Source organism: Poromitra crassiceps (genome assembly GCF_964638095.1).
Source record: "Poromitra crassiceps genome assembly, chromosome: 2".
In the NCBI taxonomy this organism is placed as follows: domain Eukaryota; kingdom Metazoa; phylum Chordata; class Actinopteri; order Beryciformes; family Melamphaidae; genus Poromitra; species Poromitra crassiceps.
In genome coordinates, this window is record NC_139624.1 from 49,606,517 (window position 1) to 49,624,637 (window position 18,121).

The following is an 18,121-nucleotide window of genomic DNA, read 5'->3' on the forward strand; positions in this document are numbered from 1 at the left end:
TGGAATTACTTAGCTAGGTGTACATTATCACAAATTAATGGACACCCTCCAGCCAATCAGAATCGAGTATTCACCCAGACCATGATATAAACCTAATTTTCCCCTACTCATGAGAAGGCTTGATCTCCATACCGAGGCTGATTGTCATCAGTAAGAACAAATTCTATGAAAAGTAAAAGGTGCCATTTCAGATGGATGTTCCCATGTAAAGCCCATACATGTTTGCTGTGTCTTACATGCCATGCCATGTTCTATTCTGATATTGATGTGTCTCATGTTCATGCTGTACTTATTCCCATGCATTTATTAATTTTGCTTTTTTTGTGTGCATTCATTTTGACATTGCGCCTTTTCTTTTTTGTCGTCCTTCTGCCTTTTCTGCATGTGCCTTGTCCATAGCTTTGTACCAATGGCTAGAAGCAGACCGCCAAGGCACGGACCCCAGTACTGCAACCACAGGTAAAACAATAATAATAATAATACAAATGTCATCTGTACCCCTCCCCCCAATCCCAGCCTCATAACTGTGGTACACTTGACACTGCCCCCCTTTCCCTCAGTCCCTCTCCCTTTGTCTGGCTCCACCTCTCCCTAATCCCCCCCCAACTGGATTACACCGTTCAATCCATTTCATCCCCTTAGCCTCACCTTCTCCCTATCTTGCACATCCTCTCTCTCTCTCTCTCTTAGCCTCACCTTCTCCACAGCCTTCTCCCTGCCTCACACATCCTCTGTCCTCCTCTCTCTCTCTCTCTTAGCCTCACCTTCTCCACAGCCTTCTCCCTGCCTCACACATCCTCTCTCTCTCTCTCTCTTAGCCTCACCTTCTCCACAGCCTTCTCCCTGCCTCACACACCCTCTCTCTCTCTCTCTCTTAGCCTCACCTTCTCCACAGCCTTCTCCCTGCCTCACACATCCTCTCTCTCTCTCTCTCTCTCTCTCTCTCTCTCTCTTAGCCTCACCTTCTCCACAGCCTTCTCCCTGCCTCACACATCCTCTGTCCTCCTCTCTCTCTCTCTCTTAGCCTCACCTTCTCCACAGCCTTCTCCCTGCCTCACACATCCTCTCTCTCTCTCTCTTAGCCTCACCTTCTCCACAGCCTTCTCCCTGCCTCACACATCCTCTGTCCTCCTCTCTCTCTCTCTCTTAGCCTCACCTTCTCCACAGCCTTCTCCCTGCCTCACACATCCTCTGTCCTCCTCTCTCTCTCTCTCTTAGCCTCACCTTCTCCACAGCCTTCTCCCTGCCTCACCTTCTCTCTCTCTCTCTCTCTTAGCCTCACCTTCTCCCTGCCTCACACATCCTCTGTATTAGGGATGCACCAATCCACTTTTTTCAGTTCCGATCCGATTCCGATATCTGAATTTGGATATCTGCCGATACCGATATTATTCCGATACCATAGCTATTTTTTCTTGAATATACAGTGCAGACAAAAATTTGGCCAAACTTGCAAAAAAACAGACAAAATGAAGAAAAATATACAAGGCAAATGAGGATACTTATAAATCAAATCAGCACTATTTAGGCATTGCTGCTTTAAATAGGGGCCCTCTTCCTGTAGCTGGCTCCTACTAAGATACATTACTTAGTATTTTGTAATCAATTATTTCATAACATTAGCTGTTACGTACCTGGTTCATCATATTCCACAATAACAATTGGGTCATTAGACATTTCCAAAACAATTTGAATTGATTCGTGAAAAGTAATAAATATACATTTACTTGCCAAGATACAGTATGTCGTGCGTGTCTTTATCTTTACTGAAATGTTTTGTGCAAATGAGTACAACCACGACTGTGTCTCTATGTGAGGCTACCATGATGCTGACATCAGAGCGGGAGAGAGAGAGAGCCAACGCTGCGATAACAGCCAGGGCAACACAGAAAACTTTACAGTAATCCCTTTAGCCTTCGTGTTGTCTGCTGGAAGTTTGCTCTACTTCTGGAATGTACTCTCGGAACATCAAAAAGCAAGACAGCAATGTATAATGTTTGCAAAGCTGTCGTTCCGAGGGGTGGAAGCTCCGTTGCATTGTACAATACTACCAATGTTGTAACGCCAACAGCCAGAGACAACACAAGCCGAAAGGAGACATTCGAGGAGTAATTCCAGATGCAGAGTAAACTTCCAGCAGACAACACGAAGGCTAAATGGATTAGTGTATCCGTGTATCTACTATATTTCATGTCTCCACGCCACAGGCATATTGTTACCGACTTACCAATAGCCGAGTCGGCTTAGCTGACCTCTGTGTCCAGCCACAGTGCTATTTCTCCTCTTGGATCTTTCGTCTGCGCTCAGATTTTCTGTGACACAACCCTATCAGAAACCCACAACCAATATAATGCCAGGATAGTGTCACATGAGCCCTGACCCAGCGATCATGTGACACTATCCTGGCATTCTATTGGCTGTGGATTTCTGACAGGATTGTTGCACAACAAATCTGAGAGAAGAGATCCAAGAGCAGAAGTTTCAAGAGCGCACAGAAGCAGTTTGAAGGGGGAGGGGAGGACATTTGCATGCAAGCACCTAGATTGAGCACGAACAGAGGAAATGTAAGTGTGAGCAGGGGATTTTTGAGTGCGAGTGCAGGAAATCTGTCCAAGCAGAAAACTTTTGAGTGTGAGAGTACAGTTTGAGGACAAGCAGAGCAAATGTAAGCACATGCGGGGGCTTTTTGAGTCCAAGGGTCCAAAATATGAACGTGAAATTGATAAATCATGCTCTCAAATTGCTTGAACGACCTCTTGCATTTAGATAGGTAAATAATTCCATACATGGCTGCTACTAGCTACAGGCTAGCGATCTGCAAACTCTGGAATGGAATTTCTGGAGACTGGAACGGAGGCGTGCCTCACTGTTACTTGGGCTCATTCAGCGCGAGCCATGTAAAAACTGGATCGGCAGCCCGTGGATCGGCATAATCCGATCCATGAATTACATCAGTATCGCGGCACCCGATACTAGTAGCGGCTGGTGCATTTTTGTCCAGGGAGGGCTATACCAAAAATAGGCCTGGAGATGGGGATGAAATCAATATGATAATCATAAGGATTCTTCTCAATATCAATATCATATGTTTCACGTATGCAAAATCAGTGTTCATCTCATTGAACTGAATGGTGATGTCAAACAAACCTTACATTTATAAAATAATATTCCTGCCATACCTCATTTGATCAGTTTTTGGGGCCGGTGTGCAGCATGCACAGCAGGGCCCCTACATTCGACTCTGTCGCCGATTTGAGCACGGATTCAGGTTCTAAATGTCACTCCCAGCATGCATTTCGGCATAGTGTCACTCCCAGCATGCATTTCGGCATAGGCAGAGGCAGACCGCAGCAGAGAAGACGCCATAAGCTCCGGAAAGTTTTTTACAATTTAAAGTTTTATTTCATCACTAAATTAATTTCTGATGACTTTTGATGCCTACAAGCAAGGTAGTAGGTTTCAATAAGTGCCACTTTACGAACATTTATGGCGAAAAATGGCAAAAAGTTCCAGAGCACAATTGGCTGCATCTACATCAGCTGAGCTTTTTATTTGTGTAGTACTGCACGGACAAGGAGGACGCTGCAGCTCCACACTACTTTTCTCACGTCACCAGGCTCTTCTCGGCGAGAAAGAGGAGATTTCCCTCGGCTCGTGCACGAGCGGGGGCGAGCCCGGCCTTTGACACAGAGAGAGAGAGAGAGAGAGAGAGAGAGAGAGAGAGCTCTGTGTCACTTCCTGAAAGTCTTCGCTCTTAAATGTTTATATACCGTAAAATACCAATTAGAAGCCGACTTCCAAATTGCCGCGGGTCCCATATATAAGCGGGGTCTGGATACATATTTTGTACATAAAAGCAGGTCCCAATTTGACGCCCGGTTAGTTTTTTCAATGTTTTCTTTTTACCTTTGCGACATCCTGTTGAATGCATCTCCCAAACACAACGAAGAAGAAAAATCGGATGAAGAAGACGAACAACGAGGAAACGGGAACAACGAGGAAAAAAAACACATGCACGAAACTTGCTGAACAAAATTCGTTTTCCGTCAACATCTGATGATTCTGAAAATTGTGTAGGCATTTCCTGAAGATTTTTATACACTAAAACCGACATCTCTGGTGTAATAATTATTTTGAGAAATGTGCCTATGGTATGTTTCCCTGCCAGCGGGCATAGAAGTCGGCTTCTAATTGGTATTTCACCGCACACTGCAGCGGAGGAGGCAGCGCATGCAGCCAGCGGAGGAGGCAGCGCATGCAACAAATAATCTGCTCACATGATGATCATGTTCTCTCACCTTCAGCGGAGAAAGTTTAGTGGTAAATACCGGTAGGTCACAGTTCAGCTCAAATTTTATTTGATTTCATGTACAGGCCAGAACTGGCATGCAATGTGCTCTGCTGCGCTGAGAGGGAGGCGCGGCTCTCCCCATAGACAAGCAATCGTGTGGGGGGCTGTAGCCAACTCATTAAAATAAATGGTTTAAATAAACAATTTCATACTATTTACAATCTTTGCTGAGCAATATTTTTGTACAAAAATAATTAAAGCAGGTCCCAAACTGCCGCAGGTCCCATATTGACGCGGGGTCTGGCTACATATTTTGTCAATTAACGCCCGGGCTAATAATTGGTATTTTACGGTACTTGGCCAATACGTATCTATCATACAAACAAAGCAAGCTGCCAAACGGTAATGTCTTCATTTAATTAATGTAGAATGCAAAACATCGTTAAACCCGCATTCCTGTGATTAAACCCGCATTCCTGTGATAAAGTTAACGTTTGAGTCGGCTTTAAAACGGTGGAGGTGGGACGGACTATTTTATTTCGTGGAAGACTGATACCAATTGCCCGAACGATTAATTCATATGCTACGTGAACGTTAGCAGTCCATAACGTTACAGCGTATAATAAGCTATTCCCCCGAACGATTAATTAATGAATATGCTACGTGAACGTTAGCGGGTATTTTAGCCTATGCAGTAGGATAAGTAATAGGCAATAGGCTACCATGCACCGGCCCTATGCCAGGTTTCCACCTGGCCTTGTTAAGTAACATTTGCTTGTCATCATCAATTTAGACAGCAAAAATGTCACTATTAAAAGAACTCCATATCATCACGATGATTCCACTGAAAGACAACAATAATAGGCTATTGAATTATCGTCCACTCCAGCCCTAAATCAAGCAAGTAGTAACGGACATTACTAGCTACTAGAAACGTCTGAAAAAGACCCGAGTGTATTTTCTTCCTCTGTCTGTAGCCTGTTGTTTAATGGCGAGCTCAGGGTGATCTGGTCCAAGCTCTTTCACTCGATGCTTCTCCTGTAAAGTCCGTCTCTCAAACGGCGTTGTTTTGAGTGACTTCACAGAATTTTCTTTCTCCATTCTTGCAAAACGTCTTTTGTGTTTTATGGCAGTTGAAAACAAACTTCTTTGCTTTGCGCGCGTGCTGCAGGAAGACAACAAAGCCGTCGGCGTGGGACTGCTACTAGTGTTTATATATACTGCGTCGCTACCCATCTACGTAGCCTAGCCTACGTCACGACACTCACTCTACCTGACCCCTCCACCTGGTCGCTAGATACGTGCACCCAGAGCCCTCCCAAATCCCTTTGTTTTTGAGAGTGAACAGCGCATGTGCAACTACACAGATCCTGATACTCTAATGATCTGCACTGGTGGAAACCGGAAGTAAACCGGAAGTCCCCGGACGGCGTCCGTGGCAATTCGGTGCAAGAAAATATTGACCCAAAAACAGTAGCCTACACATGAAGATCATTATGAATCTACATATTTATTGCAGATTATATACTCACTATCTAATATTCACCTCGCTCATAAAAAAAAAATATATATATAACGTTTTATTTTCCCCTCCATGTGGGTATAGGTGGGGCGGCACCCTGGCGCCCTCTAGTGGCCGGCAGCCACTGCCCGATATTGGATCGGATCGGTCCCATCCTTACTCTGTATTCTCTCTCTCTCTCTCTCTCTCTCTCTCCATCCCTCTCTTCCCTCCGCTGGCCTCCTCCTCAGTAGATGTGCAGTAATATGGGTCAGGTTTCTCTGAGCTCATTATCCAAATCAGTCCTGCTTATCCTTCTCCTTGTCAACGACTATTTTTACCTTCGTTTCCTCTGCTCTACCCTTGTTGAAAGAAACCTAGTCGTCCTCTTTCTCTCCCTCCTGTTTATTGTGTTTGTTTGTTTTTGAATATGTGTCAATGCTCGGAAACTCTTCTGGGAGTTCATAAAAGAAAATACAGGACGGATGCCTGAAAGAAAATGGGGACAGTGCCAGTGAGGAAGGAGATCTTTAAAAATGAAAGAGTGAATATACTTAGGGCCTCTTCTCTTCTCTTCTCTTCTCTTCTCTTCTCTTCTCTTCTCTTCTCTCTTTTCTCTTCTCTCTCTTCTCTTCTCTTTGCCTCTCCTCTCACTTCATCTCCTGTCCTTTTCCTTTGCTCTCTATTCTGTCACCCTTCTGTTTGTCACAGTTAAAGGCCTAAACCCCCTAAGGTTTAGGGGGTTTAGGCGTCCTCCTCATGCCTGTACAGAAACGACAAAGCCCTGGACATCACGGGACACCCAGCCAAGAAATGAAAGAATGGCACAGGGCCGCTGGAAGTCATTTTAAGCAGGGGGTGCTGCAAGGAGCCCTTGCATTTTTGGGGGGGTGTTATTTGGACGTTTGGATGTTTTTTAGCCATATTTAGAGGAATATCTCACTTTAAATTAACATTAGGATTATACTGTTGTGTATAGTAAGTAGTAGTAGAAACACTGAGCTTATATTATATTTTATTATTTTATTTTATTATATATTATATTATATTATATTATAAACCAAACATCAAAAATAACATCTCCACCCTCTTTGCTTTGCTCATAAACCCTAAATATCGCAGTATAAAACATATCGTCGCTGTCGCGGCAGGACCCCGAATATCCATTTTTTCAGATTTTTATTTTTTGTCATGAATCAATGCCACATTGGTCACCCTTCACGTCTCTGTGTGGGTTTTACCAAATGCAACCAATGGAAAAGCATTAAAACGAGCTTGTGAATAATTCTTGTAACGCCATTTGCCCTCAATCTGTCAGTCAAACCTCGAAATTCCTCCTCTACCTCCGTCTGTACCCCCCCCACGCAGGACAGTAAACCCGGAAAAGTCACACGGCAGACCTGCTGTGTATTTCTGATATCGTTTTGTGTAGTCCTGGCTAGGGATGCAGCGGTTTCCGGTTTGAAGGTATACCTCGGTTTCAAAAAGTCACGGTATCGAAACCACTAAGTTTTGCCCTCATACCTTCCCCACGGTATCACCTGTTTCCCCCTGAGAGAGAAAGTGCCCAGACAGAGTGCAGTTACGTGGCCCCTCCCCCCAGCTGCCCAGTCTCAGCAATCAGTGTAGCTGTGATCGTCAAGAAGTCATCAAGTCAATCGTTTACTCCCGTGCGTAGCCTATTGTAATTCAACGTGATAATGGCTGCTGAAGGAGAATCCCCAGAACGTTCCCCCAGGCGGTGGGCCGTGGCCCCGTCGAAAAAGACAAACTCCGCGGTGTGTGGGAATATTTTTGGTAAAAGCAGGGATGGCCAGTGATAGAGGGGGAAATACCTCAAACATGAATCAGCACATCTGCAGGAACAACACCCGTCCTTCCTTATTTGCCAAATTCAAGGTACTGTAACGTTCCTGGTAACTCATGAGGCAGAGGCTTCTTGCTGGTACAGGGTTCTTTATTATCAGTTAGTTATATTACAACTCTCAGCGGTTGTCACGCTCATAGCTAGCAGCATTCCCTCTAGGCAGTGTCTGGAGACTGACCGCGCATGCTCCGTCTCCCCCCGGAAGTATCCCCAACAGCATAGTGTTCCCCAATAACACTCCCACACATCAGTTCCTATCTGTAGTCGAGACACTACCATTGCTCACCACTGTATGTGTAACACTGATTCGCTACATACTCCCCGCCCAACAATAAGGTCAACGCCCACGTTGATACCACATCACACATCCCCCTGTACCAAAACACACCCAACATCTTTTCTTTGCTTTTTAGCAGCTTCTTTGTTTTTTAACCACATTTTATGTCACCACATTTTATGTCTCAATCTCAGTCTTCTCCCCCATCTTTCCTCCCCCACAATATCTCATGCCATGCACATCATTTACTTTTTTTGTTACAACATTTCCAACCACCATCTCCTCCTTTTTTTTTTTAATATAACTCAAAGTTCCCGAAGTGTCCTGGAGCCCTTGGCTCTCTCCGTGGCCGTGTTAGTCTCTGTGAATCTGCCTGTGGGGCTGATCCCACCTGCAGTGTCTCTGGGGCTTCAAGTCCCTGAGTGGTGGCTGCCCGGTCATGGCCGGACGCCCCTCTCTGTGGAAACAGATTCCTTCTTTCAGCATGTCTAGGTGAAACCGCTGGCGGCCGAGATCTGGGGGAAGGGTGCACCCCCCCCCGGTATGGGGCCAACCTGTCTCGGTGGAGTACCTTCTTGCCACCAAGTGGCATCTGCACTCGGTACACCACCTCCCCCATTCTCTCCATGACCCTGCATGGGCCTGTCCAGTGACAGTCCAGTTTAGGGCTACGCCCTTTTTTTCTCCGGGGTGTGTACACCCAGACCAACTCCCCCCCCTGGAAATGGTTTCCCTTTGCCCTCGCATCATAGTTCCTTTTTTGTTTCATGTCCGCTTTCTCCAGCTGGTCCCAAGCGAAGTTGTGAGCGGACTCTAATCGATCTTGTAGCCTCCTGGCATACTCTCGCCCCGGGGGCGCGTCCAGTGCATCTGGTGGTTTGCCGAACGCCATTTCTGCTGGTGTCCGCAGTTCTCGGCCCAACATGAGCAGAGCGGGTGTGCAGGAGGTGGACTCTTGTGTGGCAGATCTGTAGGCCATGAGGATGAGAGGCAGGTGCGTGTCCCAGTCTTTCTGGTGCTCCTCAGTGAGGATGGTAGGGCTGTGAATCTTCACTGGCCTCCCGATTCGATTCGATTACGATTCATCTGTCAATGATTCGATTCGATTCGATTAAACGATGCATCACGATGCATCGCGATGCATCTTAAATCGATGCATCACTTTTTCCGCAATACATGATTTCTTTTTTCTCACTTTCTTTTTTCTCACTGTGTGGCTACTTTTAAAATAAAAGTGCATTTGGAATTGCATTGTATTATGATCCATAATTAAAATAAACAACTGCATGTACTTACATTCTATTTGATTTGATTATTAAAAAAAAAAAAAAAAAAAAAAAATTTAATAATCGATTTTTGATATTTGTTAATCGATGCAGAATCGTGCACGTCCGCATCGCGATGCATCGTATAATCGATTATTTTTGACACCCCTAGAGGATGGCCAACTGCTTTTTCAGCGTCCGATTGAATCTTTCTACTAGGCCATCGCTCTGGGGGTGCAATGCTGTGGTCCGTGTCTTTTTAATGTTCAGTTTCTCGCACATGGTGGCGAACACTCGTGACTCAAAGTTTCTTCCTTGGTCACTGTGTAGGGTCTCTGGTGCTCCGAACCTACTGAACATGCCTGTAACTAGTGCGTCGACCACCGTCCCCGCCTCCTGGTCGGGCAGTGCGTATGCCTCTGGCCATTTTGTGAAATAGTCCATGGCGGCCAGGACGTATCGATTTCCACTGTCTGAGCGTGGGAAAGGTCCCATCACGTCTACTGCTACCCTCTCCATGGGGGCTCCTGCTGCTAGCTGTTGGAGCGGGGCGCGAGACTGGTCTAACGGACCTTTGTACTCTGCGCAGAGGTCGCAGCGTCGACAGAAGTCCTGTACGTCTCTCCTCATCCTCCCCCAATAAAAGCCCAGCCCCTACAGTTCCATGGCAACTCCTGCACACCTCCTCCCTCAGCGTCGTCGGCACTACTTTCCGCCACTTATTTTCTCCTGTCGCTGGCTCCTTCCAGGACTTCATCAGCACTCCGCTGCTCAATCTCAGGGTGTCGAACCCTGCCCACAGCCCTTTGGTTGTGTCGGTGGCCCCTGCCACCTCCTCCCAGGGCGGCTTCTGGCCCTCTTCTACCCATTGCAGTACTGGCGACAGCTCCCTGTCGTTTTCTTGGTGGCCCCTCCAATCTGCTGCCTCTGCCATCCGCAGCGTCTTGCACACTGGTCCATCCCCCGTGTGGTTAGGCCATATTCTAGCTTCCTCTTGGAGCTCTCTCTCTCTCCCCTCTCTCTTCTCGCAGTACACACACCCCCTTTCTGCGCAGGGTCGTCGTGACAGGGTGTCTGCATTGACGTGGTGTGTCCCTGCTCTGTGCTCTATGGTGAAGTTGTAGTCCGCCATTCTCTCTAACCAGCGGCACACCTGTCCCTCCGGCTCCCGGAAGGACCATAACCACTGCAGTGCTGAGTGATCGGTCCGTATGGTGAACTGAGGCTGTCCCAGGAGGTAGTATCTAAAGTGTCTTAGTGCTTCTACGACGGCTAGGAGCTCCCGGCGGGTGACGCAGTAGTTTCTTTCTGTCTTATCAAACGTCTTGCTAAAGTACGCCACCACCCGCTCCCCTTCAGGCCCTGCCTGGGACAGCACGGCCCCCATACCCCCATTGCTGGCATCAGTGTCTAATAGGAACGGCAGTGCGGGGTCTGGTGCTCTAAGCACTGGGGACTCGGTCAGTGCTTTCTTGAGGGCCTCGAACGCTAGGTGGCATTCTGCTGTCCAGTTGAAGTCTGCGTTCTTTTCTTTAAGCCGGAACAGTGGCTCTGCGATGTCAGAAAATCCTTTTACAAATTTCCTGTAGTAGGATGCTAACCCTACGAAGCTCTCGAGTTCTCTTTTGTCTCTGGGGGTGGGCCACTCTACGAGTGCCCGTGTTTTTTCCTCCAGAGTGCGAATGCCCCCCGCGCCGATGCCATGTCCCAAGAACTCCACCCTCCTCTTCAGGAAGTGGCACTTATCTGGGTGTAGCTTTAGACCTGCCTCTGCTATCTCCTGTAGGACCTTTCGTAACGCCCCCACCGCTGCCTGAAACGAGCCCCCGTGTGTCAATATGTCATCTAAGTATACGACGCATTCGGTTTGGGGAATGTCCCCCAGCAGTTTCTCCATTAACCTCTCGAACGTTGCGGGTGCGTTGCACAGTCCGAAACTGAGTACTCGAAACTGCCACAGTCCTCTCTCGGTGCGGAAGGCGGTCTTTGGTTTGGCATCGTCGCAGAGGGGCACCTGCCAGTACCCACTGCGGAGGTCTAGGGATGAGAACCAGGATGACTCCCCCACTATGTCTAACAGCTCCTCGATGACGGGCAGCGGGTACGCGTCTTTTTTTGTCACCTTGTTCAGCCCTCTATAGTCTACGCAGAATCGCATCTTCGCGCTATTTTTCTTCTTCACCAACACTACCCCGACGCCCATGGGCTCTCTGACGGCTCGATGATCCCCGCCCTCAGCATGTTCTCTACAGCTTCATTCGCTATATCTCTTCTTGCTGCTGGGACTCGAGGGGGATACGACCTGATGGGCCGCGCCCCTTCAGTTTCTATTTGGTGTTCTACCAGGTGGGTACAGCCTAGCTCATCGTCCGACATCGCGAAAATGTCTTTATATTCCTCTAGTACCCTCCACAGTTCATCGCTCTGCTGGGGTTCTAACCCTTCGCTCTGGCGTTGGTGTAATCTGCTGAGCATCTCTAACCTCTCTCTCTCCCCCTCTGCCTGTTGCGCTGGCTGAGGGCAAGTGATTGGAGGTGGGCTAGGGGCGTGGCTTTGTGGAGGGGCTTGGTCTGCTGGGTGGGGCTCATGCTCTACGGTGACGCGGTACACGGTGATGTTGTTAACGTTAGGCCGCTCCTCTGGAACGGTGGGAGGGTGGCCCATCTGGACTACTGGCCCCCCTGCAAATGTCAATGTGCTTTTTCCTAGGTCTACTGTGCATTTGTTCAGCGTTAAGTAGTCTTCCCCCAGGATGCAGGGCCCCGCCATTTCTACCACCCACACCGGAAAGTCCACTGTCTGTCCCCCCACTGTTATCATTACGTGTCCCCTCCCCCTCATTGGCATCAACTCACCGGATACTGTTCTTAGCAGCTGTGCTGCTGGCTGCTCCAGGCGCGTCCCCTCGGGCATCATGTTGACGTTCACCAGCGTTGCCGTACACCCCGTGTCCACCAGGGCGGCGCAGTATCTCCCCTGTAGGTAGACTGGAACATGGCAGCCGTTCATCGCGCGCGGCCCGCTCTGCATGTTGACAGCTCCGGCGATGTCGTCTACTTCGGGGCACGGCGGAGCCCCACCTCCCCGTTGCTGTCGGTGGGCTCCTTCCTGCGACGACGTGGCTACGGGGACTGTGACATCGTAGACCCGTCTCGCCCCATCTGGACGGGCCCTGTGCCGTTTCCCTGGTTCCACGCTCTCCGGCGGCAGTCTGCTTCCCGATGCCCGGGGCGTCCACATCCCCAGCAGATCATGCTCCCTCTGGCCCAGCTGTTGTTCCGCTGGGTGGGCTGCCGAGCGGGGTTGGGCTGCAGGGTCGCTCTGCGGAGCAGTTGTTCTTTTAGCTGTTGTACTGACTCGGACAGTTCTTTCACCATGTTGCCTTGCTCTGTCAACGCCGTCTTCCACGCTGGCTCTTCTTGTATCGGGCTTCCTGCTGCCATTCTCGCCACGGGGACAGCTCTCCCCTCTTCGCTGTTCATGGCCCAGCCCTCTACTGTCTCTCTTTCAAACGCCAGCTCCAGCGCTACTTCTAGTGTCTTTGGCCGTTGCAGCATTACTTGCTCTCTTAGTCCTCGCGGCGCGATAGCCTGGATGAAGTAATTTCGGGCTAGCTCGTCTAGTGCTTCTGGCGGCAACCGGCTGTATACGCGCCGGCTGAGGATCTCAATGTCTGTAGCCAGCGCCCGCAGCGACTCCCCTGGTCGTCTACGCCTGTTACACAGTTCCGCGACCATGATGCCTTCTTCTTTGCACTGTCCAAAACGCCTCCTCAGGGCCGCCATCACAATGTCTAAGTCTTTTGTATCTGCCATTGCCGCCACACATGTTATAGCTTCGCCCTCGAGTGACATCACCAGGTGACTGGCTCTCTCTTCCCTCGACCAGCCATTCATGTCCGCTGCTACGTTAAACATTGTGCAATATGGCTCCCACTCGCCTTTACCGTTGAATTTTGGCGGAGTGATTTCCTTTCTTCCTCGCCGCCCGCTGTCCTTTGTCGCCTCGACCCGTGTCCCGTCTTTGTCCTCGGCTCGCAGGCTAGCTCCGCTGGGCTGTGGCACAGCCTCCATGGCTACAGCGGCAATGTCAACCCGCTCGGTCTTCACTCTCACCGGCCCCGGTTTTTCCGCTCCTTCTCCCGCCTCGCTAGCTTGCCTGCTAGCTCCCTTGAGCCGCGGGATAGCTTCCGTGGCTACGGTGATAGCGCCGTCTAGCTCGGATTTTATCCTCACCAACCCCAGGCTTTCTGCTGCTTTCCCCGCTTGGATCTCTGTGGTAGCGGCCGCGTCTACCCAGACATCTTCCTCTTCGGATGCCTGGTAGTCTGCCCCGGCTCTTGCTTTTCCCGCCTCTCGTTTGAGTCTTTTCCGCTCTTTCTTCAGGAACTTGTTAACCATCTCGCCGATTCTGGAGGCAATATTCACAGTTTAAACTTCTGATGCCAGTGTAACGTTCCTGGTAACTCATGAGGCAGAGGCTTCTTGCTGGTACAGGGTTCTTTATTATCAGTTAGTTATATTACAACTCCCAGCGGTTGTCACGCTCATAGCTAGCAGCATTCCCTCTAGGCAGTGTCTGGAGACTGACCGCGCATGCTCCGTCTCCCCCCGGAAGTATCCCCAACAGCATAGTGTTCCCCAATAACACTCCCACACATCAGTTCCTATCTGTAGTCGAGACACTACCATTGCTCACCACTGTATGTGTAACACTGATTCGCTACAGTACGTTAAACGTCTTGCGTCATCATCCATCGTGTCGGACATAAACCATTTCCATCGGCAGGAGGATGAACGTAAAATAAACACTGTCATAGGCTAACGTTATCGATAACATAACATGGCTAATTAGCACTCAACTGTCTTTGGTCTAACGATAACGTTACTTGACTGAGCGAACGTCTTATGCCGGCGTATTGCACTGAAGAGAAGTAACAACAGTCATTAAATAAGAGGCAGAGGTGTGTGTGTGTGTGTGTGTGTGTGTGTGTGTGACGCACAGAGAGGCAGAAGTGTGTGTGTGTTTACATTATGTCTGCTTGGATCCATTATAAGCTAGCAATGCGCTACACTATTTATCCTGTGCTTACAGCACATGCATCCAGTGTCTGCACTGCTACTTTCTTCCAAAATATCTGGATCTCTAATATTTGCCCTACAGTACTTTTGGATACAAATAAAAGTGTGTGTGTGTGTGTGTGTGCACATTAACATTGAAACTAGGGATGTCAATTTTCGGTTAATTTCACTTTCGATTAACCGACGCTAATAATCGATTAACCTATCGGTTAATTCATAATTTTTTAATATTAAAAAAAAAAAAAAAAAAAAAAATTTTTTTTTTTTTTTTGTCTATTTACTCAATGAGCTCATGCCCAAACAAGGCGTGTCTATTTAGATGCTGAAATGTTAATGCTTTTTGTGTTAGAATTTCTAACACAAAAAGCATTAACAAGCATTAACAAAAAGCATCAACATTTCAACACAAATTCTTTTTGTGTTAGAATTTCTAACACAAAAAGCATTAACATTTCAGCATCTAAATAGACACGCCTTGTTTGGGCATGAGCTCATTGAGTAAATAGACCAAAAAAAAAAAAAAAAAAAATTTTTTTTTTTTTTTTTTTTTTTTTTTAATATTAACTGATAGACCGACAGCAATAACCGAACAACGACGTTAGCGACGGTTAATCGATTAACGGTTAACCGTTGACATCCCTAATTGAAACATTTATGTCCTGTGTCCAATCCGATTTGACAAAAGATAAGCATGTGTGTTTTAGTTTTACATACGTTAATTAGATGAAATAAATAGTTCAATAACAAAACAAAAAAAGTAGGCAATTTTTTTGTTGCCAGATTTCACAATAACACATAAAGGTCCGCGATACCGTGATACCGTGAAACCGTGGTATTTTTGTCCAAGGTTATCATACCGTCAAAAACTCATACCGCTGCATCTCTAGTCCTGGCTTCCTCTGACGTGAATAGATCAATAAAATGTTTTCCAGTTATTCCTAGGCTGCAAACTTGTTTTAACATGCAAATCGGAGTGGTTTCTGACGAGAATAAAGTAATGTTAACGCTACGTTAGGGACCATTCGTTATTTAGAAGGGGGGGTCACTGGAGGGATTTGGTGTGCTCTGAAATAAAAAGCTGTGCCCCTTTCCTGATCAAAATATATTTTTCCTTGACCCTCCCCAAGTGATTTGAATAATATGATTGACCCCCCCCAAACAATATTGTGGCGAGCTTGCGTGGAAGAATGCAGACTGACACAGAGATCTTACGTTTAACCACTCCTGCGCCTCATACACCGCGTGACAGCAGGGGGTGCTATTTATTCCACATCGGAATCATTCAACATTTGTAGAAACTCCGGCCAGAGGTGATCGAACACATTAACAGTCTCAGTCGTGGTGGCTACATTGATAGTAAAACTAAACATTATCCTGGCCACACAAACATTGCCATTACCACAAATGCAATCAAAACATGAGCACAACATCACTAAACCACGTTTTTAACTGTAACAGTAACAAGCTTCCCACAAGAACATGAACTCCCATAATCCTTTGCGCTTCTTAGAGCAGAACTGTCACCAATCAGAGCGACCGCCTCCTCCGGTCGCTACATAATGCTATTTTCGCTTGAGAAACAATCTTCAGTCTGTGTATATCAATATTTGTGTTTAAATAGCGGTCAATGACTGATGGAAAAAAAGTTTGCCGGTTCTATTATTGTGCTTAATTGCGCAGAGCTGCGGACTCTCCACTCTCTGTCCCCCCTCTCTCTCTCTCACTCCCTCGCCATCAGACAGCAGAGACAGGCACAAAGCCACACATGTAAAATCTCCCAGCATGCATTGGGCTAATACATTTCGATAATAAATAGCATCCAAATTAGCCTAAATAGATAGAAAGGTAGATAGAAATAATGTTTATTACACAACATGCAATTGTAGAACATTTCAATATTGGACAAAATAAAATCTCGAAATCAAAACATAACCCTATGTGAAACATATATGTCATCCTGGTGGTATAAATATCCCTCGCAGACTTAACGTAATTTAGGAGATAAGTGAGCCGTAACTCGGTTCTACTGTGACTTCCTAAGACGGGCGCAGCTTGTAGGCCAGAGCCCATATATATTTTGTGATGCCATGTCTGTTTGTTTGCTCGACTTTGTTCCAGTGGGTTATTCACGCTGGAAATGTACCTCCATATTATCACCAGAAAAGCGCCACTGATTCGCCCAGGGCCGCTGCTGGCCATTTGGGTGCCCTAAGCGTAATTGTTTTGTGGTGCCCCCCCCCCCCCCGTAAAACTTTCAATAACTGTCAAACGAAAGACTGCAAAATCATTAATTATGAACGATACTAGTGTATCTCACATTTCATTACATGTGGGAAACAAACAATTGTTAGAATTACTGTACATGTCAGCAAACAAGTGATTGTTAAACTGTACATGCAAGCAGGGGCGGACTGGGATCATAATTCAGGCCGGGCATTAGATACCAAGCAGGCCAGGCCGATACAGGCCGACGTGCGTGCCGGCGTCTGAAGGGCGGCGGCGAAAAATTTGGGCTGTTTGAAGCCCAATTTGGGCCGTTTGAAGCCAGATTTGGGCTGTTTGAAGCCAGATTTGGACCGTCTGAAGCCCGATTTGGGCCAGTTGAAGCCAGATTTGGGCCAGTTGAAGCCAGATTTGGGCCGGTTGAAGCCAGATTTGGGCCGCTTGAAGCCCAATTTGGGCCGTTTGAAGCCCAATTTGGGCCGAGTCCAATTTTACAATGAGATGCACCCTGAATAAAGTAATAAAACCACTAGTAAACCAGTAGGCGGCGCCTGGCCTGCTGTTCAGTGAGTGGCCTGACTGAGGGCACCAATTTTTTTTTTTTTTTTTTTTTTTTTTTTTTTTGGTGCCCTCAGTCACATGATGCCCTACGCAGTCTGCGTACTCTGCGTAATGGGGTGCGGCGGGCCTGGATTCGCCAGATACTGTACACGCCTACTGTCTGGATAGGCCAAGCACAAAGATCGACAAATACAGTAGGACCGCCAAAGAGAAACAATGCACCGGGACATACCAAACAGTTTGGACATTGTGAGTTGAGTTGTTGAAGTCCGAAAAGCAAACATTACACACACAAAAAAAGTGTATATATTTTTATCAAATCAAAATTGTATACCCCTCCCCTGGACTCAAATTAAAGAGAATGTACCCTCCCTCAGACTAAATTTAAAACAAGATGACCCTCCCCTATTTTCCTCCAGTGGACCCTTCCCTAAATAACGAACGGTCCCTTATGTCAGACTGTTCTCATCCCCATGGCAAAGCTTTCGCCTCGGCCATGAGAGGCGAGGAGCACTGCTGTACGGCTGCGTGCGCCCCCGCGGCCCGGAGCTTGCGGCTCATGCATGTGCATACCAGAGGGGAGGCGGCCATCAGCGCCTGACTGGCCGGGAGAGAGTGCTTCCAAGTCGGACTGATAATATAAACATCATTTGAGCTTATCCAGGTAAGATATTAATAAAGTAATGACACATTCAGCGGGAAACTAACTATAATTAAGACATGTGCCAACTTTAGGCTCTTTCACACACAGATCGCGCAAAAATTGCAGGTTAGGAGTCCCGCAAACACCGCACCCTCGCCACAGAAATTGCTTTCACACAGAGCCAAGCAGCAGGGCCACATTCCCGTGCTGCAGTGTACTTTCAAGTGAAATCCCCCGCTCCCGGATTGAAAGGCAACCGCCCGCATATCAAACAGCTGCAGTCTGCATAACGTTCGTCGGGGGAATAGTATAGGCTATAAATGCACATGACTACTTAACGTTAGTAGTTTTTGTAAGGGAATGCACAGAGCTGATTTTGAGAGGGAATATCCTCAGACCAACTCGCCACAGA

At 47.5% G+C, this 18,121-nt stretch overlaps 1 protein-coding gene across 5 annotated transcripts in view; it reads left to right on the forward strand.

Annotated features, from left to right (window-relative positions):
- dennd5b (DENN/MADD domain containing 5B) overlaps positions 1–18,121 on the forward strand; it is a gene marked incomplete at its 5' end in the record, with an annotated part of 208,069 nt that overhangs the window by 70,115 nt on the left and 119,833 nt on the right. For all 5 annotated transcript variants that reach the window (XM_083651323.1, XM_083651324.1, XM_083651326.1 and 2 more), the window contains one exon: positions 400–459. In XM_083651323.1, coding sequence (XP_083507449.1) covers positions 400–459 — 60 coding nt within the window. The remainder of the gene's footprint in view (positions 1–399; positions 460–18,121) is intronic.